Source organism: Gasterosteus aculeatus, chromosome 7, assembly GCF_964276395.1.
Source record: "Gasterosteus aculeatus chromosome 7, fGasAcu3.hap1.1, whole genome shotgun sequence".
Classification (NCBI taxonomy): domain Eukaryota; kingdom Metazoa; phylum Chordata; class Actinopteri; order Perciformes; family Gasterosteidae; genus Gasterosteus; species Gasterosteus aculeatus.
In genome coordinates this window covers 1546952-1570746 of record NC_135694.1, presented here as the reverse complement: position 1 = coordinate 1570746, position 23795 = coordinate 1546952, and the positions used below count along the sequence as shown (strand labels likewise).

Sequence of the window (23795 nt, the reverse complement as noted above, 5' to 3'; positions counted from 1 at the left end):
TTCGGTCTGAGTTCAATACCAGCACACTTTGAACTAACGCCGTGTCGAAGTTTAACATGATGCATTCCTAACTGAGCTCCTAATATTGATTTCAGATGCACTCAAACTCAACTTAGACACGCTAGCTCTTATCAAATCCACCGACACCGTCATCAACTGTTGTCTAATCTGTAACACCTGCAAAACCACCTTCCCGTCATTAGCGCGTTAGCCAGCGTAGCTCGTGTCGGCCAGCATGCCAAGCTGAGATGGGGAACCTTTTAAAACGCTGCACCGGTGAAAGGTCAGCACGTTAGCATACTGAGGTTAGCGTTTAGCCCCACAGAGCTGCATTCGGGGACTGGCTCACTTTAATTATCTATGCAAGAGTGTAAAATCACAGCTATTTTTTCCTCTCTTAAACATACTTTTTCATTTTAATTTCTCAACTCCACATCCTATCGGATGTGTAAAGAGCAACTTCGCTTTGGAGACTCAAGTTGAAACGAGGACGAACACGTCTTCAGATTTCCAGCCGTTGTGTTTTTTAATATAGCTGATTATTTGGCATTTTTAAGATAACATGAAGAATTATCTTCACTGTTACTGTCACTGCAGACAAATATCATATGATTTACATTTAATGATTCAAGATATTTCTTTTGTTCACAGAACTTTAATTGTGATGATATATAAAGCTATAGTTTTATACCTTAGTTTTAAATGTGTTTTTGTCCAAAATTGGGCAGATATGGCAAAAGAAATCTGTCGACGGTGGTTTGCCAAATACATGAGACACTACCCGGAAAATAGGATAAAACGTTTGCGCAAGATAAGATTTTTGAGATTTAAGTTTATCCCTCACTGACTGTGCTGTGGTTTTGTAATATCTCCAAACACAAGATAAGAGAACGGCCCTGACCCCAAAAGTCTGAATGACATCATCTGAGCTCGTGCAGCGCCGCCTGCTGGCTAAACGTTTCAACCGTCACAGCCGTCCTGCAGATAAATACAACAAGTAAAATCAGCCAGCTGCTTGGTTTTAATGTCCAACAAACGCCTAAATCCTTAACCAAATTAAATGCAGAAAATACACAAATGCCTTGATGAAGAAAAAACGCTCAGAAACAACGTGTTTTCTCCGCTTTATTACAGAATGAATCCAACAGTTGAATTCTATGGAGACGTGACTCACTCGCGCCGCCATGATTGTTTGTGCTTCACCTGTGGCGAGACGATCTCCTCTGATACCTCAAAAGCATCATATCAGTCTGGTTATTGTACAATTGATGAACGTGGATCATGAGTATCAGTCAACTAGACACCGAATCCTCCAAAACCTTTTGAATTTAAAGCTTAGATGTGTCAATAAAATGTGAAATATACGCAAAAGGTTTTACTGCCGTTAAACAAAGAAAAAAACTCAATAAAAGTTACAGTTCAGCGGAAAAATTCAGCTCTTTCTCTTATTTAATCACTGCATTCAAAAATAACTTAATGCTGAAAAAGCTTCAATTTCCACAATCAAAATTCTTTGTGTTAAAAAATAAAGTCGGTTTTCCTATTTTTTCACACACACACACGCACACACCTTTAATTATGATTTTAGAACTGTAAAATAAACTAATCAAAAGATTAGGTCCTATTTGTCATTATTTTATGCATCATACAGCATCGTAGGACACCTGAAATGATTTAGATTTGGGGAAAAAAAACGTAAAACAGCCAAAAAGACACTTTTTGAAAGACAAAATCTGAAAGGCACTAAAGAGACACAACTTCTACAGTGGCGTCAAACAAATGACCAAACGGACACAACAGAATAGTCTGTCTCGTGCTCTGTCCACAGCTAGAGAACCACGTGTGTATTAATACATTTATTAATACACATATATTGATTCACATCATCACAATTCAGTGTGTTATTCAAGTTGTCACACAAAGCCTATGAATAAAAAACTCCTGTGCCTCTCTGCTCTTACGCGGTCATACGTCATGTTTACTTTCACTGCACCGCGCACGAGCCGCCGGGCAGGAAGTCCTGCACGTACGCCGCCACGGCCTTGGTGAGGTAGGTCATGCTCCCGAAGCGGCCGCTGGGGGCGCTGTCGTACAGCAGCCGGCAGACGCCCGTGGACGGGTCCCGCTCCAGGACGTGCTCCTCCGCTCCCAGGTCCCTCTGCGGGAGGACAAAGCCCCTCACTCACTTCACCGTCACCGCAGCACCGACCCCCCCCGACCCCCCGACCCCGCCTCTCCGTGTGCGCCCGCTCACCTGGTCCTTGTGGAACATGTCGTTGGCCAGCTGGACGATCTTCTCCACGTGGATGATGGAGCCGATGCTGGGGATGTCCACGTCGGCCAGCATGGTGAGCACCAGGATGGCCTCCACCAGCAGCTGCCGGTACTCCGGCTGAGGGACGCGGTTCAGCACCGTCTCCACATGGACCGAGAACTTGATCTCCCTGGGGGTCATCTGGGGGGGGACGGGAGACAAGACGCCGCCTTTCGACCTCTTTCTCTTATATGCTGAACCACGACTTTCTTTTACTAAACAGATTTCATACAATAAAGGAAAAGCTGAAGCAGCGGCTCGATCACCAGTGATCGAGTGGATCTCCTACCTCTCTGGTGGTTGAAGACGGAAGGACGAACCCTTCGATGGACAGGCCGTGGCACTGGAAGACAACGTGGTCAAAAAGGGGTCATTGCAACAGGTCGGGGGCGTCTCTGTGCTCCTTCCAAACCACACGGAACAACCTTCTATTGAGCGAAATCTGAGCCCGCGGCGAAAGTTACTTGTCCGAACCTTCTGCAGGATCCTCCAGACCTTCTGGTAGAAGCCGACGGGGACCCGGTTCAGCGCGCCGTCCAGCCGCCTCCTGCGCAGCCATTGGCCGTGTCGGGTGTCCTTGGCGACCGGCGAGCACTCCGGGACGTCCAGACCGTCTATGGAGGGCAGCCGGCACCTCTGGGAGGACACGGGACGCACGGGGAGGTCAACCTGGCCTCCTGGAGAAACGCAACTAGATGCGCGTGAGAAGGATCTGATTTAAGAAGCAAATCTTTACCCCAGATTCAAAGGCTTCCACGTCCATCGACTGCGATCGAACGCCCTGAGAGAGAGAGAGAGAGAGAGAGAACAGCGGGAAAAAGAAATGAAGGAGCAGGATTGGATTCTGGCTTCTTACGATTCACTGCACGCAGGAATCGATCAGATCTCAGCTTATATATCAAAAGTAAAGCGGCTCAAATTAAACCGACCAACTGAAAATGAACCACTGATCCTTTATCAAGCAGGAACAACAAATATTTTTTGCTCCAACCTTTTCAGACGTAAATACTTGCTGCTCTTCTTTAACTTAGACGGAAATAAAATGTTATATATTTCACTTCTGCGACATTAAAAATGAGCCCTCTTAAAATCAACGACTAACTGTCATCAGCAGACATTAAAAGGGTCAGCGGCGCCTCGTTGGTCATTTGGGACGAAGCACCACCCAGAAACCAACGCTACACGCGGCTGTCTCTCCGTCACCTCGCGGGTGGAGGTCAGCGGGTGGTGGAGCTGAAAAAAGAAAAACGTCCTGCCGACGCGTTAAAAGCCCGAAGCGACGTTAAATCATCCTCATGGGTGAAGCACCACGCGTCATTTCAGAGTCCGATCACTGACTTCTTCATCATCATCTTCATCATCATCACCACTTTTGATCAGCTCTGCATCTGTCAAATTAAAACCTGCTCACGAGTCGTATTACTTTGAATTAATTCCTCTCATTTAGACAAATGTCCTCCTCTTCATCACCTTAACTGAGCCGGTCAAAGACACCGTGCGGTCCACCTGCAACAGAGGAGGAGACACGGCGGATGACCGAACCCGTCGCCTGAAGTCTTCCCCCCCCCCCCCCCCCCACAAGCTGAAGCCAAGCGACCTTTATCTCATCATCACTCTACTTCATCTCAATGATTCATTAACAATTAACCAGGTCGTGAGTAAATCACAGCCAGCGGCCGCAGAGACACGGAAACTCGCCCTCAGCTCTTCATCGCTCATTCATTCCCAACAACAAACTATCTTAAATTAGCAGCTGTTCTTGATTAATTCCGCAATTTCCCTTCTAATGAGCTCCACAATTATTTGTCCCTCGGCATCGGCCCGGTGAATTACCACCACATCATCCTCATCATCACCTGACTGGTCTCCGTCATGGACAACCTGTGCTCCAGCTGTGAAAAGACAAGAGTCCGTTTGCCACAAAAAGAACACAAGGTATTTAAAAAAAAAGATGCTCCATCTTCCTCAATCTCGTCATCGTGATCAACGCGCTGATGTCATCAGCACTCTGGAGGTCACAGTGCGTGATCCTTGTCGTCAGGGTACTAATGTGTTCAATCATCTACCATCTTCATGTCGATCTTCAGCTTGCTGATGCCGGCCCTCTCGCTCTTGGTGGCGCCCACGTTGCCCAGGTGATGGATGGAGAAGGCGGGACTGACGCCGGCGTCCAGCTCCCTGACTGTGGAGAGGGCGGGAGAGGGAGAGGGGCTTACAGTGGCAGAAGCATCCGATTGGCTGTGTGGGATGAAGGGGCTCCACGGCCGGTGCACTGACCGCTGCGCTGCACGCCGAACTCTTTCCCGCTGAGGATGTGATGGAGGAGGTTCTTCAGCTCGGAGGGACTGAGACTCATCAGGCTCTCGGTGGCCTCCTCTCCTACGCGCACACAGACAACAAACTCGCTGGGGGCGGGGCTACTGTGATTGACAGACAGACTTGAATTTGCCTGTCTTAATGCAAAATGAACAGCTGCTGCGAATCCAGTTGGCAACGAAAAGCTTGCATGAATGATTTAAACTGTATCTTCAGATTTGTCAAGACAAAGCAAAAGTCCAGATAAAAATGGATTATGGGGAATTTGCAAAGAATTGGGCCCCCGCTCACCTGAGCAGTTGAGCGACTGAGCCAGCTCGGTGGCCATGACCTGGATGATGAGTCCGATCCGGAGCCGGAACATCTCGCTGAACAGGCTGGGCTGAGTCCTGATGCTCATGGCCAGGTACACCATGATCTCCTGTGGGGAGGGGGTGTTAGAGGGGAACAGAGAGGACGGACATCCACCCCCCCGTGAGGCCGGGGCTCACCTTGGTGAGGACGGCCACGCTGATGTTGTTGTCGCTGGCCTCGTCGATGAGGGCGGCCAGCTGGTCGGGGGGGATGGGGGCGGTGATGGTCTTCTCCCTGGGCTCGGGGGGCAGACCCACCGTCAGGTGCTTCTGATGGGCCAGCAAATCAGAGCAGGCCTACCGGGGAGGGCAGCCAATCAGGAGAGAGAGAGAGAGAGACCCGCAGGTGTTCAAAGGGGAAAAACCGATTCCACGACGGTTGAGTGCGACTTAGTGAAGAGAGTTTAAACAGGATGAATAGATGATGAAACCTAAATCTCGTGTGTTCCACACACTCCTCGTACCGAGTCGAGCTCCTCCACCTTCTTCCTCAGCATGCCGGAGATCATCCGGATGAGGCTCCAGTGTTTGAGCTCCCCGGCCTTCTTGTAGAGGTCGGACAGCAGAGATCTCAGCGGGGAGCCTTTGCCGTGCAGCTGGGTGTCCCAGTCCAGGCCCCTGTGAGACACCAAGGCCCCGTCGTAGTATCCCCCAAATTAAATGTCTCCGGTTTGTTGTATTGTAGATGAAAGCTCCTTTATTTAAATTGGAAAAGAGCCGGATGCTTCTCTGCTTCTTCCCCTTAAACACACACACGCAGAACTACAGACGCCCACACACGGTCTCACTTGTCCTTGAAGAGGATGTAGAGGATGTCCGCCTGGTCCTGGAGGCTCTGCGTGTCCTCCAGCAGCCGCACCAGCGCCTCGTAGTCGATGCCGCCGCCGGGCGCTCTGGGAACGCCGCTCTGCAGAGACGGCGCCGCCTGGCGAGGGTAGAGGGGGGGGGGGGGGTTTAGGCCCAAATAAATAGATACAGATTTTTTTTTTAAAAAGGACAAAGAACCCACCTGACTCTCCTGCGGCGCCGAGGAGTCCAGCAGGTTCAGGTTGAGGGACGGCTGTGGGGAGCGAAACAGCTTGCTGGGCAGGTACATGTTGGCGCCTGGACGGGGAGAGAGCTCTGGCGTAACCGTGGCGACAGCGGTGTGGACGCTGGGTGCTTCTGCCCCCCCCCCTCCTCACCGTGCACGTCGAGCTGCTGGGCCTTGTGCATCAGAGACACCATCTCCTTGGTTTTGGCGGCCACGGCCTTGAACCTCCCCCGGCCGCCCCCCTGCTGCTCGGGCTTCTTGGGGGTGGCGTGAGCCAACAGGTGGTCCAGGTACTGGGCGAGGTCGTCGGCCTCTGGGGGGGTGGGGGGGGGGGGCAATAGAGAGACGAGGAGTCTTACAATCGACAAACACAGACCCAAAGCGCACATGAAACAGCAGAGCACACGCGTGTGCACCGTCTCCCGCCCGTACCGTCGTCATTGCGTAACTCGTGCACGTATCCGTCGCCGTCGTCGTCGTCGTCGTCATCGTACTCCTTGTCGTGGCGGCTCGTGCTGCCGGAGCCTTTACCGTCCAGGAAGCTCAGGTTGGTGAAACAGGAGGTGGTCAAGAACTCTGAGAGCTTCCCCGTCTGGATCCTGGAGGGGGAGGAGGGTGGAGGAGGGGGGAGGAGGGGGGTATTTTACAGTAGACATATTGTACAGATGTTCAAAAGCCGATATTGTCCTCTGAGCGACCTTGCTCCTCCGTAATATCCGTCCTGCAGCTTCCGCAGAGTCGCCAACACCGCCGGGTCCAAGCTCGAGCGATCTTCATCTGGAGACCAAACAGACGGAACGCAGCACGGGTGAAGCACGCGTGTGTGTGGAGAGTAAGGGTGGAGGTGTCCCGCGTGCGCGCCTACTCAGCATGGTCTGCGAGATGGGGAAAGTGACCGTGGGGCGGCCGGTCATCCTCCACCTGGAGGCCAGGTAGGCGATCTCCGTCCTCAGCATCTCCACGATCATCTTGTTGTCCAGCGCCAGGTAGAACTGCTGGTGGTCGATCAGCTGCAGCACACTTTGATCGATTAGATCAACAACAACAACAACAGCGAGGCAGCGAGGGGAGGGACGCTGACCACCATCAGCTGACCTGGGGGGTGAAGGAGAAGATGGTGCTCCTGATGGTGTAGAACTTGGAGGTCCCGAGCACGCCGATCCTCCGGTAGGGCCGCCCCGTCAGGCCGAGCCTCGGGTTGCGACCTGAGGACATGGGGGGAGGGGGCGGGGTCAACGCGGGGGTCAGACACACACTGGTGGGGGCGGGGCTTGAGGGGGGGTTACCCAGTCTGGCGTAGATGTGGCTGAGGACGCGGGAGGGCTGCACGTGGATGGGGTGGATGTCGGCGACGGTCTCCACGGCGATGCCGGCCTTCAGCAGCAGCTCTTTGATCTCCTCGCTCTCCGCCAGAATCGACACTACGAGACGAGAGAAGTGATTCAAATAAAAGCTTTGGGTTTCGACAACGCGACTCGTGCGCTCAGAGCAGGAACTCGCCCTGCACCACCACGTCGGGCTTCGGGATGGTGGAGAATCGGCGGTTGAGGGGGTCGATCTCTCCGGGGGCGAGGAATCCCTAAAGAAAAAAAAAGACTGAATAAACACTAAAAAAAAAAAAAGGTATTTGAGTGATTGATTAGCTACATTTCAGAAGCATCATTTGTTAATCTGCATGAAATAAAATGATTTAACAACTGGATGATCAAATTAACTCAAATGTATTAAAACTCATTTCTTCAGCATTTAAAATAACAGAGCGGGGAGAGAAAAAGCTGCACAATCACATAAATAAATGGGGAGAAAACCTGATAATTTGGCGTAGTTGGAGCTTAAGAATTCACTGTAAAGACGCCACTTTTCTGGAGAATAATAAAGTGCCTTTTTTCCACCGATGTAAAAAAATAACAGTAAAAAAAATATATTTTTAAAAAGCATTAAATTCTGTTTCTCAGCCCGTCGCATTGAGATTTTCTTTTAGACAAAACCTGCACATAAAATGCGTCCGGAAGCCAACGAACGCCGACCACCACTGATCCAGCGCCGCTGAGGGACTCGCCTCGTTCAGAAGGTTCCCCAGGATGTACAGCGACTGTCCCCACTTCAGAGGACATTTGCCCAGCGGGACCCTCTCCACGGAGTGGGGGTTCATGTACTCCTCCTCCACCTTGTCCGCGGGGACGCTGTAGAGCTCCGGCAGCAGCCGCACGCCGTCCTTCTGTTTGATCAGGATGCCCTCCAGGGCCTCCTGGTACTCCTGCACCTGGAGCGACAGCAGCAGCAGTTCCCGTCACGCCGCCTTAAGGGGGGGGGGGGGCGGGGCGACGCGCGGGCAGGGGGGTGGGCGGGGCCTACCTGCTCGGGGCTGTTGATGAAGATGCCGTCCAGGATGAGGTAGGTCCAGAACAGCGGCCACTCGCACTCGATGTTCTCGAACAGCTTCAGCTCGGCCGACTCGTAGTACAGGCGGTTCGGGTCCTGGGGGGGAGGAGGGGGGGGGACACGAATCACACAACACGGGACGCTTGGTCCTCTGTGGGAGTATCAGAACCGATCCGGCTGTTTACCTCTTTGGGCGTCTTGTGTCCGTCTCTGAGGAAGCGGCAGCAGCCGTATCGACCCTGAGGAGACGCACAGATGAGAAGCTGACACATCGGGGGGAGTCTCTCTTTGTTAATTGCGGCGACGGCGACCGTTTCTCTGCACCTGCAGCTTGGAGATGATCTCCTCCTTGGTGACGTTGACGATGCTGATGTCGTCCACGGCGAAGGCCGGGTACGAGATGATGGCCAGCACCCCGGCGTCCACCTCTTTGGACATGGAGGCTTTGGGCAGCATGGAGGTCAGGATGGACTGATGGAGGAGGAGCCACAGTCACGCGTGTGCGTGTGCGCGTGAGCGTGTGCGCGTGTGCGTGGGCGTACCTGGCAGTGCTGTATGTCGTCAGCCAGCGCGTGCACCACGGACCCGGGTCCTCCTTTGGCTCCGAACAGGTTGAGGTCGTCCAGAGCCTCCAGAGCCGCCTGGAGGTCGCACAGAGGTCACGAGGAATACTCGACTTTTCTACTTGTTCCACATCCGTTTCAACAGCAACATTTCAGATCTAGGTCATTAATATTGTTAGAAATCAGCTGACACATGGTGCTGCATCGCTGAGACGCGTTTGTCAGAGTGATATCAGGTACTGCGAGTTTAAGGTCATCCACATGCTTAATGGTTTGAATGTAGGTTTAGTATTTCTGCACTTATATATAGTCTTAGATTAAAGTGTGTGTGTGTGTGTGTGTGTGTGTGTGTGTGCGTGTGCCGTGTTATTCCGAGGCGGGGGGCCGTTCCCGGGACACCGCGGAGAACCCAAACCCTTCCCCGAGCGAGAGTCCCGTCACATGTTTAATGTCCTCCAAATGTCCACGAGGTCTCCAGCTTCTGTGTCCCTCACAGCTGATCCAGAGTCAGCGTGGAGCGTCTCGCACGGGGTCGGCCTAAAGGTCACCCGCCGTGCAGCTGCTCGCACTCAGCCCCCCCCCCCCCCTGGCTGCTCGGTGCCGCAGCGCGCGTGTGTGTGTGTGTGCGTTAACCTTTGCCATGCCGATGGAGCTGGCGTTGATCTCGGTGATGCCCTGGTTGGTTTTGTCTCCTCTCTCCCACATCCCGTAATCCTGAGACCAGCCAGAAGGAAAGTTGTTCCATAAAAAATAAAAATAAAAAGATTCATTAATGGATTCGGGAGGTTTGAGTGTCGCCGTGACGACGGGCGAAACACATACGGCCACTTTGTAAGCCGCCTCAATGTAGAACATCAGGTTCTGAACGACGTCCACTTCATCCTGTGTGTAGACGATATGAAGACCTGGAGCGCACACACACACACACACACACACACACACACACACACACACACACACACACACACACACACACACACCAATAAGTCAATAGTCCACAAACTCCTGCAGGTGGAATTAAGACCTTAATGATCACATTTCTTCAACAAAATAAAAAGCACTTCTTCTTCTCTGCTTTGACGGTCTGTGAAAAGGTTTATGTATATTTTTTTGTTTTGCACGTTTACCGGACGCGGTCATCTGAGCGAGGAAGAGGAGGAAGAGCGAGGTGGCGTCGACCTGCAGGTGACCCCACTCGTCGTCCCCGACGACCGTAGCGCAGGTCCCGGTGTTGTACTTGGCGTGCAGCGAGTCCGAGGTGCTCCTGCTGTATTTGAACTTCTCCACTTTATCCAGCTGCAGCGACGGGAAAACCAGGCAGGATGAACACCGACGGCTCCCTTGACCTCTGACCTCTGACCTCTGACCCGGATGAAAGACCTAAAGACGTACCTGTCTCATTATGCCCTGAAGGATGCTTCTCATCAGCTTCACCACACTCTGGAGAAAGACGTCCACATTTGTCAAACGCGTCGCGACCCGGAGGTCACTGTGGACATGAGCAAGAGTGCACACACATGTGCACACACACGCACGCACGCACACGCACACGCACACACACGCACCTGCTCCAGCTCGTAGGCCTTGGCCTTGTCCTCGTCCCGGTCGGCGTTCTTCCTGTAGGCCAGGCTGAGCGCCCACACCGACAGGACGCAGTAGACGTTGTCTCGGACCCACGAGTGCGGCTGGTCCTCGCTGCCCGGCAGAAGACCCGTGACCGGGTCCTGTTGGGCGCGTACAGACGGAGGGGTCAAAGGTCAGCCGGGTAACTGTGCGATGATGGGAGGCGAAGCGGCTCAAAACCAAAAGTGGCTATTTGGTTTTGTTTGGGATCAAAGGAAATGTGGGACTGAGACTTTTATTTTGTCAGCCACAGAATAACATTAGATGCAAACTATTTATTGCTGTATTATTATTATTCTGGTGCATGTTTTCATTTTCTCTCCTGTTTTATTTGGAATTTTGGGAACTAACTAATATTTCTGATCAGTTCTTTTTTCTACAAACTGATGTTTTCTACTTGGAACAACGTTTGCATTGTGTGGAAACATAAAATATGTGTGAGACAAATCCAGTACTTCTTACTGCTTTGAGAAAACTTAATTTAAAGTGTTTTCCATGTGAAGGACAGCGCGTTACCCAGAAGCCCCGTTGCTTCCTGCTGCAGAGAGACGCGACGATCGTCCCCGACAGAAGAAATGCACACGAGGAAATGTGAGCTGTGCAGTTAAGACGAGGAACCGACGGAACCGGAGGAACCGAGTGTAGATTTATTCGTGCTGCCAAACTACTTTTCTTGAGGTTTAATTACAAGGATTTAAAATTGTATTCCAGCTGTCTGACGTCTTTTACAATCAGCTCACGTTCCATCACTGAAAGAGAGAAACGGGCCTCAACGCTGCACGATTAAAGCAGCGAGAGAAGCCGACATGTCAGACCTCCTCCTCCTCCTCCTCCTCCTCCTCTGTGTGTGAAAGCAATAACTCGTGTGTACGGAGCCGTTTGTTTGTTTTGTTTACTCGTGTAACCTTTAATCGAGCCCCCGGCCCCACTGAGCCCTCATTAGCGAGCTGCCCGCTGGCCGCTCGCCACCTCGGGACGGACAGCCTGTCCTCGTCTCCTGTGGAACTACAACATCAAGTAGAAGAGGAGCGAAGGAGGCAGAGTGGACGCTGAGAGGACCCTGAGGGGACGCAGAGAGGACGCTGAGGGGACGCAGAGAGGACGCTGAGGGGACGCAGAGAGGACGCAGAGTGGACGGAAAAATACATTAAAAAGTTTAGAAAGATTTAAAAATAATCAAATGAGGGTGACGGTGATATGTTTTCATTTCAGTGTTATTCTCTTAAACACTTTTTATGCAAAAAAAGGTAAATGTGTTGAGTGAACATAAGAAGTAGTATTTATTATGAATACGTCACAAACACAATAAATAAAAAATGCAGACCAATTTCAAAGTAAACAATATGAAAGCTAAATAAATATATAATAAATAATACGGAATGTTGATATAAAAGGCAAATAGAGCATGCGGTGTGTGTGTGTGTGTGTGTGTCCGTCCGCGTGCCTTTGTGTGTGTGTTTCAAAGAGACTTGATGCGTTGCGCAACGCGCCTCCGCTCCAGCTCCCGCGTGCACTGACAACACGAGAGTCGGTGCTCTCAGTAAACAACAAACAACAACAAAACGACAGCAACATGCACGCACCTGGTGCCTCAGGATGGTTTGGTGCACCATCCGGGCGTAGTTGTCCAGTTTAACGCCGGAGTTGCTCCTGCTCCTCATGATTGACAGGTCCAACGGTTGAGCTCACTTCCAGAGGCGAGGGGGTCGCGGGGGTCGCGGGGGGGGGGGGGTCTTCACCGTGTTCTACGACTTAAATCCGCTGAATCCTCGACGGGGACGTCATCGTTGTGCGGCGCGTCTCGGCGGGCAGAGCGGGCTGAGAGGCTGCGGGTCACGGAAAAGAGTGCTCAAAGGCGGCGGCAGCGGAGGGGGAGGACCCGGCGAGAGCCGTGTAACCCGAAGCCGCGGCAAGCTGGTGCCGGGAAGCGGGAGCGCTACCGGAAGCTATGCTCTGTGGTCTTCAGAATAAAGGTGTCAGCAATACAATGAGATATAATTATCGAATTATTATATTATACGATGCCAAACATGTGTTTTTATGAATATAAAATATATATGTAATTTATATGATAATGTATAGGATATGTATACATGTGTGTCAGAACAATTACAATGAATAATATATAATAACTCACACACAATTTAAAGAAAGCAAATATATACATATGCATATAAATGAATCAATTTAAGTTCACTTCAAAGGAGTAACATTATACCTGGGGATTTGTACTGACAACCAACCAACTCAGTAATGGGACCAGAAATGGACTTCAGTGCTCAGCTGCAAATTTGTATTTTACTTTGAATTCCGTGACCGGAAATAGTAGCCCTCGCTTTGAACAGCTTGACTCTCGGATTAACACACTCCCAGCCCCCCACCGACACACGCTGAGTTTGGACATTATGGCAGAGGAATGTAAAACACTGGTTGAGAACAAATGACCAAACCTAAACAGTAAATCGTGCACAGATATTTTGAAGAATGCAACACACAAATAATACCACACAGCTGTTTTGCAGAAATACTTGATCTACTTGAAAGTGGCTGCAGAAGCCCGCAGATTTAACCAGGAAACAAAAACAGGAAACAACGACGTCAAGTCAACACGTAACGTACATTTAGTAGTTTAGCAGGACACCATCAGTTGTGAAGATTCCGCTCTAAATGTGTTCGGTAATTAGGAACATTATAATGTTTTGGGGGTATGTAGTCCCGGTGAATGAAATGTGGTTAGTGATTGCCAGCTAATTTTGGCGCCCTCTAGCTTTAAGAACAGCGCATTTATTTAACTTCACTGTATGTTTTAAAAACCCCAATTACTTTACAAATACTTTATAACAATTAAAAATATACAGACTAAAACGTGGTTCGTGGTCGTCAATGAGAACTTATCGAGAATGGCAACAAAAAAAGACTACAATAAATCCCAGAGTGCATCACGCGATGTGTGCGTTTCCCTCCGAAAACATCCGCCCGCGGAACGTCGGAGTGGATGTCGGTGACCGTTAGGACCGTTTGATGTAGCTCTTCGTTATTTTGTGACCACAAACTGTCGAAGTGTCCAGTATAAAAAAAGATAAAAATACATTAAAGCGTGTTGTGGTTAAATATATGAATATATACGACGGTATTTCCGTCTGACGTAGCGGCGAGGTGAACTCCGCCGGGGAACCGACTCAACCCGATGGGGAATGTTGACGGTGTAACACCGCACTTCAGAAGAAGAAGAAGAAGACGCCGCCGCTCGAAGTCTCTTCACAGCAAAGAAAACCGTTGGTGCTGAATTCTCTCCCCGCCGATCATTCCTCATAACTCACGCGTCATAAATGAGTCACGGGGGAGCTCGCGATGACGACAGCTGCGGGAAGCGGAGGGTCGCGTACGTCTACAGCCCGGAGTACGTCGAGTGTTGCGACAGTCTGTCCAAAGTGCCGAACCGGGTGAGTCGGATGCGGCGCTAGCCGTTATAGCATTCGTGGTACCCACTAGCTGTTAGCTCTGCTCTCAACTGTTGCTGCTTGGGCTTCATTTCAGGCGAGTATGGTCCACTCACTGATAGAAGCCTACGGACTCCTGCGGCACGTCAGGTGAGTGGCAGCTAACGGCGGGTTTCTAACCTGAACAGAGTTAGCGAGGAGCTTAAAACCCATCTACGTTCGAGATGAAATAGTTTTAACGAACTGTACAGAATCGGTCTGTTTAGCTAGCTGCTAAACCGAGTGCTAATGTAAGTATCGCTCTTACTAAATTGGTTTCAGTCGCAGCACTTTATGTGTCTGAAGCAAACGGGCTTCTGTCAAACTTTAGTTTTGATTGAAACTCCATCACACACCAACGAGGGCGTCCTTCTCATGCCAAACCTCCCAGCATGCACCTGGTGACGCAGAGTCACAGCATTCTCAAAGCGATGTTTATTTGCTCAGATTTTGTGGCTTTTTTGTTTGAATGTCATTCTGTGTATTTCCGTGGCTTCACGCTGAGCTTTCTGAAGCATCCGTTTTGTTCACGCAGTCATTTTCTTATTCCCCCCCCCCCCCCCCCTGCTCGCTTCTCTCCAGCACCATCAAACCTCAAGTGGCCACCATAGAGGACATGGCCAAGTTCCACACAGACTCCTACCTGGAGCATCTTCACAAGATCAGCCAGGACGGAGACAACGATGACCCCCAGTCGGTCGACTACGGCCTGGGTAAGAAAAGCCAAAAGGGAACAAAGATGTCTTCACAGTGGTCGTTGGAATCTCAGGCCCAGCTCCCGGAGGGTGTTGCAGCATATTTTGAGCTGGCAGCTCACTGGAGAACATTCCCTCACACATTTACTGTTTCAACCACACACAGATTTAATTAACAATGTTTTATGTTCTAGCTTTAAGTTGAGTTTTCATACACTGCCACTTTATCGGCAGCAGAGGGCGCTGTAACACCGTCAGAGATCCCAGCGTGGTTTGTTGTTCTTGGATGAGCTGCCTCCACCTCCTGTCTTACAAAAGTTTCCGTTTATGACTCTAGAACAATCCTCAAGTTCCACCCTGCGGTTTTGAGTTTCCTTGACTCGTTCCCTAGATTGATTCTCACCCTCTTCGTGTCCTCGACTCGTCCCTCCCTCGCTTACCTCTCCCGGGTCCATCTCGTGACACGAGCTACCTGCTCCACCTCCTTTTCTCCCATCAGATCAGTTTTCTCTGTTCCGTCCTTTTTGCCTTGTTTTTTCCTCTTCTTTCTCTTATTATTTACAGCCCATTGGTTTAATTGATTCAGCCTTAAGATAAGTGTATTTATGTTAAATGAGACGCGTCTCTTCCTCTCCAGGTTACGACTGTCCGGTGTCGGAGGGGATATACGACTACGCGGCGGCAGTAGGGGGCGCCACGCTCACGGCAGCCCAGTGTCTGCTGGACCAAAAGTGTGAGGTGGCCATCAACTGGGCGGGGGGGTGGCACCATGCCAAGAAGTAAGTCCCCCTGAATGTGTACTGAGAACACGCACACACACACGCACGCGTATCACACTGTGTTACGTCCCCGTCCGTCTCCACAGGGACGAGGCGTCGGGTTTCTGCTACGTGAACGACGCCGTGTTGGGAATCCTCAAGCTGAGGGAGAAGCACGAGAGGGTCCTCTACGTGGACGTCGACCTGCATCACGGAGACGGTAGGCACGGAAACGAGGGGATCGAACCCTTCCGCATTATTACGTCTAGGTGGATATCAACACAAAGCAACCAGATCCGCATCTTCGTTTCTCCTCGTCTCCCTCCAGGTGTGGAAGATGCCTTCAGCTTCACCTCCAAAGTCATGACCGTCTCCCTGCACAAGTTCTCCCCTGGATTCTTCCCAGGTCCTCCCCCGCAGATACCCACGTGCATGTTAGCGTTTATGTGCTGTGAGAGGGCGGGCAGTAAGACCGGTGTGTGCGTGCTTAGGTACAGGGGACGTGTGTGACACGGGCCTGGGTAAAGGCCGCTGGTACGCCGTGAACGTCCCGCTGGAGGACGGCATCAAGGATGACCGATACTACCAGATATTCACACGGTACACACGTGGCTCACACACACACACACACACACACTTATGCCATGTTTGAGTCAAGGATCCCCTTCACCTTCCCAGCATGCATCGCCGCTCGCTAACAACCTGTCCGCTTCTGACACGTTGCAGCGTGATGCAGGAAGTGCGAGCGCAGTTCAACCCGGAGGCGCTGGTGATGCAGCTGGGCGCCGACACCATGGCGGGGGACCCCATGTGCTCCTTTAACATGACCCCGGTGGGGGTGGGCCAGTGTCTGCAGCACGTGCTGGAGTGGCAGCTACCTACACTGCTGCTGGGAGGAGGTGCGCTTGTTGTTGTGTGTCCGTGTTTACCAATCTGATGTGTTTCATGTGTGTATATACGAGCTAGTGCTCCCAATGACAGGGAGATAATGTCGTATGTCCCCCGTGTTTGTGTTTGCTTTGAATCTCAGGGACTCCGCTGTTTGTGTACGATGACACACACACACACACACACACACCCTGCTCTGTTCCAGGCGCTGAAGATGGCTGCTACTTCATACACAATGAAGCCATTTTCCTCGATGCGATCCCACCTCTCTTCCTCTCTGTCCCGCATACTTTCTGTCCGTTATGTCCTCCCCTCTTTCTCGGTTGCTGTCGTCCTCTTGATTTCACGCATCTTCTCTTTGTCGTCTGTCTGAGAGAAACACACAGTTTAGCAACTTCGCTTCTAGTTTGTTCTCACAACTCGGACACCAGGGGCTCAATTTGCCGACACTTATTCTCTTTATTATTCACTTATTTTCTCCCCATGTTTCTCTTTTTTTATCTCCTTCCCTTGTCTGGACTTTTTTGTTTGTTTCATCCTTTTAATTGACGATGTTCGCTGAGATAAAAGTTCACAGTAGAACTTGAGGTTTGCGTCTCCGGTGTGACACATGGCGGTGTTTCCTCCCCCCCCCCCCAGGAGGTTACAACCTGGCGAACACGGCTCGCTGTTGGACCTACCTGACGGCGGCGGTGCTCGGGAAGACCCTCTCCTCCGAGATACCGGACCACGAGGTACCACATCACTCGCCCTCTCTCTCTCTCTCTCTCTCTCTCCTTCGGCCGCCCGGCGCGCACATTCTCATGTTCCCACGTGAAAAACAAACGCGCTCATTCATTGTGCTGTCGCACAAAATCACAGGCTAAAAAAAACCCCCCCACACAAACACACCCCCTTGTGTTCACTGTCTGCTGAGTCACCCCATCTAATCAAAGATGGCCGCCTGCATCTCAATAAAGGGGTTTGTCTGCAGGTGTGTGTGTGCGTGTGTGTGTGCGTGAAGGGAACTAGTGTTGACAGTTCCTCTCTGTCTGCCTCATCTAACAGGCTCTTCTCTCTCCGTCTCACTTGGCATGACGGTTGAATTGGATACAATTAGGATTAAAGGACGAATCCAAACTTTGATGAGTCGCTGATATTTGGCTCCATTTTGTCAACACGTTACGGAAGTCACTTCCCTTCCTGTGCGTCCTTACATCGGCGCTCCTTGTTGTTGTTGTTATTGAGGTATGTTGGTTTGTTTAGGCTCTTGTAGAGGCCTGTCAATCGCAATAAGCTCCGCCCTAAAGCAGGAACCCTCTAAATGACCACAAGTACACAATGCAGTCTGGCTTCATTCCTTTTCTCCAGTTCCCTGACGTTGCTCCGTCTCCGTGAACCATAAACACTCTTAAGTTAAACTTAGTGTTTCGACGTGATCGGGATGTAAACAAATAAACCGACTTCGTGGAAACACTTCTCGGATTTGCCTCCGGAGTGATGGAGACACCCGGTGATCTAATAGAAGAGACGTGCGTGATCTCCAACGTTGACGTGAAGCTGAATGCCGAATCAAATTCACTCCTCAGAAGAGCCGTCCGCCTCCTATATTCTCTCTCTCTCTCAAAGAGACTCTTTCTCCTGCCGCTGATTTTGGACAAATGTAATGAATAGCTGTGTGTGTGTGTGTGTGTGTGTGTGTGTGTGTTCTGACTGTGATGAAGGTGCCTCTTGTTCCTCCTTGTCAGCGTCCAATGGCCCTAAATAGCCTTTGACCTCATTAAGAAGCACTCACTGAAAACAAAGCAACTATCAGTCCGGGCAGCTGCCACAGACGACAAAGATGAGGAGACACGCACACACACACACAGACACACACTTCTTCAAAGCAACAAATGATCTAATGGATTCCTTCAACTTCAATGTTGCTTATTGGCTTTCAAATGTAGTAAGTCGTCTGTTTTAAAGGTCGTTTTTCTAACTAGTGTTGAAGTCCTGCCCAAGTCATTACAGGTGTGTGTGTGTGTGTGTGTGTGTGTGTGTCCCAGCCTGTGCCCGTTGTGCTCGATAAGAGGGGCATTTATCCATGATGACCAAGCAAAGCTGAAGTTCCAGCAACACGGGGAACAAAAACTACCTTTGTACCCTTTTGTGTGTGTGTGTGTGTGTGTGTGTGTGTGTGTGTGTGTGTGTGTGTGTGTGTGTGTGTGTGTGTGTGTGTGTGTGTGTGTGTGTGTGTGTGTGTGTGTGTGTGTGTGTGTGTGTCCACCATGCTCTACTGTAGAATGAATACACACATTCATGACAGATAATGGACTAGTGTGTTTTATAGCATTTGTTTGTGTGTTTCTTTGATAAGTTGGCCCTAATGTGGAGGAAACAATGATGCCCAAATGGGAAACTTTCCCTCACAAAGTCCCACAGAGTAAAAGTGGAATAAATGCTTTCATGTTTCCTCCTATGAAGAGTAGAGGGAGTCTGTTCTGGTTTGAGAGTGTCTAACAAGACCAGACTGCTTTACGGTCTGTGTGACTCTACACGGACCATCGTTTACTAAGTGAACATCACGTTGTGTTGAAGACTTGACACTGAGACCATAAACTGATGTTTACAACGTTTACTGAGGGAATAAATTAAGATTATGGGGCCAGAGTCGTCGCCCCCTGCTGGTCACTGCATAGAATGCAGTTTGTGAGCATCGCAAGCCAGAAATGTGTCCTTCACGAAAACCTAAAATAATAAATGATGCACCCTTTATTTTCAAACTGTTTGTTGAATCTACTCAAAACTCGCTTAAATCCCCAAGCATTTGTTTTGGTTTGATTTTCTTTAGAATATTTTGTAGAAAGTGTTTGTTTTTCATTTCCTCTCCGTACGCAGAGGGCGAGTCACACAAACCGCAGGACCATCGGTTAAAAATAGAGAAACAAAACATCAGTCACATTAACAATAGTGCCGTAATATTCTCTGATTACCAGACTAAATATTACCCTGCAGATCACCCCCCCGGTGACCCGCTCCTATCACACCTACTACACATCACACTTTGACAAAGTGCCTTTTGTAGTTGGAACCGGGACTCGAGCCGCGGGGGCGACTAGTCGCTGACCCCGGTTGACTTGTATTGTCTGATAGCAGGGAGCTCATCGGGATCGACCCCACAACTCCACAAATAAGCTCTCAATATGTATTTGTTCCAATATGAACCCGTACATATCTATAGAGGAGCTGCTGGGAGCAAACTGGGGGGAGACGAGCAAAAGGTTTGTGTAATGTCACAGGAATATGTGCCGTCTCCGAGGGACGCGCAGGAAGGGACGGCGTCTCTGCTCCCAGATTGGCAGAAGGAGGGAAGCGTCCCGCCTCTCTACTTCCTCTTTTCCTGTCTGCGGACACTTCCTGTCCCGCCCCTCGCCGCCGTCGGGGATGTGTTGGCTCCCAGAGTTGCTGGGCTCAATCGCCGGAAACGTCAGCGTGCGTACGTGCGTGCGTGCGGCCGAGGGGAATTTGTCTGTTGACTAAATGACATTGAAAACGTTCTGTGAAGAAGCTGATCGTTCTGCATGAAATCGAAGCAGGACGTGGATCCCGTCAGTTTAACATGTATCATTAATACGTTGATTCGTAACACAGACACTTTTCTGCTGAATCGAAGACGTTCTTCAAACTTCATGCAGGCTCGTCTGGTTGAATCTCACCCCCCAGGCAAACTGCATTTGATGCCTTAAAAGGAAAAGTGACGGATGAGCCCATTTGATTGACGTGATTTGGGCATCGGGACGCTTTTCTTTCCCGGTCGATACTTTCGGTGTCCTCGTCCCCGCTGAGGTCACTTGCTTCATTCATCGTCTTCTTCTCTTCCTCTTATTCTACCGGCCCGTCACCAACGAGACGAGTTCACCAGAGGAACGTCTCCTCAGAGTTTCTCTCTCGAGCTGCCCAGGATTTTCCAAGTCAAACAAGCGGGAAGAGTGTGTGTGTGTGTGTGTGTGTGTGTGTTTTGCTGGACAGCAGGAGACGGAGCACTGGGTTCATGGGAAACCATTGCGGGCGTGTGTGTGTGTGTGTGTGTGTGCTCAACATGAGAGGAACCACTCTCATGTTGAGCTCCGCAGAGGCCGGAGGTAAGACACAGAAAGTCATCGGAGATAATTGGAAACAGACACACACACACACACTTAAAGACACCATGGATATTGGCTTGTAGGCTTGTATTCACGTAAGCAAATATCAGCAAACTTTTCACACAAACACACACACACACACTTACCTTCATCTACACACAAACTAGCATTCTGCACACACACTGCATTCCCTCTCTCTGACTCACACACACACACACACACACACACACACACACAGGGCTATTAAACAAAGACAGAGTTGTCTTTGTCTTTCAAGTACACTAAAGTATACTCCTACTGCACGTTGGCTCAGCTCTCTGTGTGTGTGTGTGTGTGTGTGTGTGTGTGTGTGTGTGTGTGTGTGTGTGTGTGTGTGTTTGTTGCCCACACAGACGTTTTCTCTAATGACGTCCATCTAATCCTCCTGAAGGGCTTCGGTCCAGAACGAGATATTTCTCGTCTTAACCAAAACGGTACGAGGCGTCCGTGCAGAAATCATCACGGGATGTTTGCAGGATCCCTCGGCCCGACTTACAGGAGCAGGTCGCCTGCTTGTTTTGAGCGGCTCCTCCAGCGCCATCAGACATGCCGGCGCGCTTGCGGCGGTCGCGGCCCTCGGCGCTCGCGGCCCTCGGGCGTCTGGTTTTGCTCGCATGGCACCGAGTCACGGCCCCGAACACAATCCCTGCAAATATGCTCTGCGGGTCTCTTGGCTTGTGCCTGAACCGGCGCTCTGGATCGCCACCTGCGTTTTTTTTGCACGTACGCGCATATCGGCTGGCTCCGCTCACGGGGCGGCGCGAGATGCCAGGAGCCGCTGGTCTGTGCCGAGACCGTCTCTTCTCCTTCTGGCTGCGGACGTTTTGACTGATATGTGGTTTCTCTCTTCTGCGTTCTGCTTTTCATTTATTTCCCGTACGTGACCCCGACCGGCCCGCCAGTGCGGCTCTGAGACGTCACATGACCCGAAAGAAACTCGTGTCCATCTCAAAGTGTCCCATCACACTGGTGTCTCAGGCCCGAGGTCCTGACGGTCCCCTCTCACGCCACCCGTGAGCGTCACGTTTGTGGTTCCGGGACGAACCTCGGCTGGGGGAGGTGGTTTCGTGCTAAGTGCTAACGAGCTAGCACGAGGGGCGTATCTCTTTGATTACTGCTACTTTTGCTCTCACGGCCCACGGGTTCCTTCTGTATCGCTGCGTCCTGCAGCGTCTGTTCCCCGCGGGATGAGGGAGGCGCTACGTGTCCGTCCACTAAAGGGCTGTTTTATTTCCACCGACAGGCTCGAGTGTCTGACTACGTTGTGGAAATAAAATGGGTCTGTTTCTTCGCTCCGAGAAATCTCCTCCTGGAATCTTGTGGCCTCAAGCCACATTCCAGAAATGAGCTCAACATTCAGCCACACGGCGTTAAAAATCTCCCAAGACGACTGTAATCTTGTAACTGTGAGCCGCCACGTCAGATACAGCTTCACACACGTCACCGATCTGTCCTCAACGTCCCAACAAACGTTGCAGCCGAGCAGCTGTGCTCCTGCAGGCAGCGAGCAGAGCCGCTGAAAGTGGAGAAAAGAGACATTTAGAAACATCTGTCAATCTACAAGGTGTCCTAATCATCGCTGCGATGTCCAGTTCTTCACAGAGTACGGACCTGACTACTCGCTGGAGATCAGCCCGAGCTGCCGGCCGGACCGCAACGACACCAAACACCTGGACCAGGTCCTCAGCACGATCAAAGGTGTGTGTGTGTGTGTGTGTGTGAAGCCCTTTTGTCTGCACGGCTCTCTTCATGTCTGCTTTTGTGTCTCTTCTTGTTTCTATACGTCTGTGTGGGATGAAAGTAGGACTTGTTCTTTCTGTTTTCCCTCCCTGTGGCTCTTCACATCCTTTCGTGTGTGTGTGTGTGTGTGTGTTTAGCCATGTGGTTGATCCCCAAAGCTGACGGCGCCCAGCGGGGGTCCTCGCTGGGTGAACCCCTGGCGAAAAGTTGAGATTATTGTGAGGACGGGTGAAGTCGGAGCGAGGGGGGGGTTGCGGCGTCGGCGTCTACGAATGGGGTTCATCTTCAGACCGCCGTGATCACGGCGAGACAAAGTGCCGACGGCAGCGTTTCGGCGGAGCTCCTCCTCTGCTGGCGGCGAGCGGCCGCGGCGAGAAGAGGAAGCCAAGACGAGGGGAAAACAAATGTTATCCCCATTAAAGCGGACATGGCATCAATTAGCGGCTGAAAAAACCCCGACACGAGTTTAAACGGATCGTTTTACTGGTGCAGAGGAAAAGAAAAACGCCGGCTTCATCCAGCGAGCTCTCCTTCAAACCCGGCTCACCTCGAGTCGGGGGAACGGGAGTTCACTGGCCGAGGCTCGGTTGGCGCGCCGGCTCGCCGCCACCAGGAGGGGCCGAGAGTAATCGCTGGTTCGCAGTCATACGGCTTCTATTAGGGGCGACTGAGGGGAGGAGGAGGAGGGAAGTTTGCGGATGAGCGGAAACGTCTCGTTGTGCAGAGATGCATTGACTTTGCATGTGTTTATTCCCATCATGCACCTCTCCAGACCCCGTCGCAGCTGCTTCACGTTCCCTCTCGTTCGGTTCTCTCATGTCCTTCAGAATAGAAGCGAGTGACGTCTCCACGCGGCTGCTGAGCCACCGACAAGTGACGCCTTCTAAATATCTGAATACTTTGGGCCGCTGTCTCTGATTTAAAGAAAGACCCACAAGTCTGATGCGCACAAATGAACACACACACACACACACGCACGCCTCCAGGCCAACACACACATGACATCATCGGGGTGGATAAGTGTTTCTCTGGCTTATAAACATCGCTTTCCCCGAATAACTGGGCTGTGTGCGTTTGTGTGCGTGTGTGCGTTTGTGTTTTGTCTGCTGGCACCAAACACGCTGCTTGTAAACATTTCAGTCTACAAAACCTGCACAATATGAGCTCATTGCTGCTGTTTGCTGGTACGTAATTTTAATATAAAGATCTTCTCATCGGTAAGATCAGCGGGCCGAGGCCGCGCCAGGCGTAGGAGCGTATTCGGTCTACGCGTCACCGGAGTTCGTCGCGGTTACTCACCGCCCACATTCATGCACCGCGTTGTCACCTCCACAAGTCAGAATATTGATGTAAATGTGCGTTTTTAGCCCTGAAAATGAATTGTCCTTCTTTTGGATCGTCGGCCACTTCTGCTCTTTCAGCTACTTGCTGACGTCGGCGCTCTTAACTGCTCCGCGTCCTCCTCCTTTTGTCCCCTCGGTTTGAAAAGCGGCGGATCAGTTTGAGCAG

At 50.9% G+C, this 23795-nt stretch overlaps 3 protein-coding genes across 7 annotated transcripts in view; 2 read left to right on the top strand and 1 right to left on the bottom strand.

The window, feature by feature from the left end:
- Positions 1-23795, top strand: part of rps4x (ribosomal protein S4 X-linked) — a 125209-nt gene that overhangs the window by 84505 nt on the left and 16909 nt on the right. The window lies entirely within an intron of this gene.
- phka1a (phosphorylase kinase, alpha 1a (muscle)) lies at positions 1113-13543 on the bottom strand. Of its 3 annotated transcripts, none has more exons than XR_013468256.1 (31): positions 12168-13543; positions 10527-10685; positions 10354-10401; positions 10089-10257; positions 9784-9866; positions 9595-9675; positions 8941-9039; positions 8723-8869; positions 8584-8637; positions 8372-8494; positions 8076-8279; positions 7517-7595; positions 7303-7437; positions 7112-7221; positions 6882-7026; positions 6715-6793; positions 6449-6615; positions 6168-6329; positions 5993-6087; positions 5772-5908; positions 5448-5601; positions 5122-5280; positions 4922-5051; positions 4592-4693; positions 4381-4496; positions 4171-4206; positions 3051-3820; positions 2789-2950; positions 2604-2657; positions 2255-2455; positions 1113-2158 (listed from the first exon to the last, which is right to left on the bottom strand). XR_013468256.1 is itself a non-coding variant. In XM_078106097.1 (31 exons), the coding sequence occupies exons 1-31, from the start codon at positions 12243-12245 to the stop codon at positions 1985-1987; spliced, it is 3687 nt and encodes a 1228-aa protein (XP_077962223.1). In that variant the 5' UTR covers positions 12246-13543; the 3' UTR covers positions 1113-1984. The 3 variants fall into 3 exon arrangements, 2 of the variants coding, with proteins under 2 accessions (XP_077962223.1, XP_077962224.1); XM_078106097.1 differs by having other exon boundaries at positions 3051-3095; XM_078106098.1 differs by lacking the exon at positions 4171-4206 and having other exon boundaries at positions 3051-3095.
- hdac8 (histone deacetylase 8) overlaps positions 13568-23795 on the top strand; it is a 12649-nt gene continuing 2421 nt past the window's right edge. For 2 of the 3 annotated variants that reach the window (XM_040180519.2, XM_040180518.2), the window contains exons 1-10: positions 13568-14027; positions 14122-14174; positions 14646-14776; positions 15396-15537; positions 15624-15736; positions 15845-15922; positions 16008-16116; positions 16243-16415; positions 17044-17138; positions 22139-22244. In XM_040180519.2, coding sequence (XP_040036453.2) covers positions 13914-14027; positions 14122-14174; positions 14646-14776; positions 15396-15537; positions 15624-15736; positions 15845-15922; positions 16008-16116; positions 16243-16415; positions 17044-17138; positions 22139-22244 — 1114 coding nt within the window. In that variant the 5' untranslated portion in view covers positions 13568-13913. The remainder of the gene's footprint in view (positions 14028-14121; positions 14175-14645; positions 14777-15395; positions 15538-15623; positions 15737-15844; positions 15923-16007; positions 16117-16242; positions 16416-17043; positions 17139-22138; positions 22245-23795) is intronic. The other variant, XM_040180520.2, reaches the window with a different exon arrangement.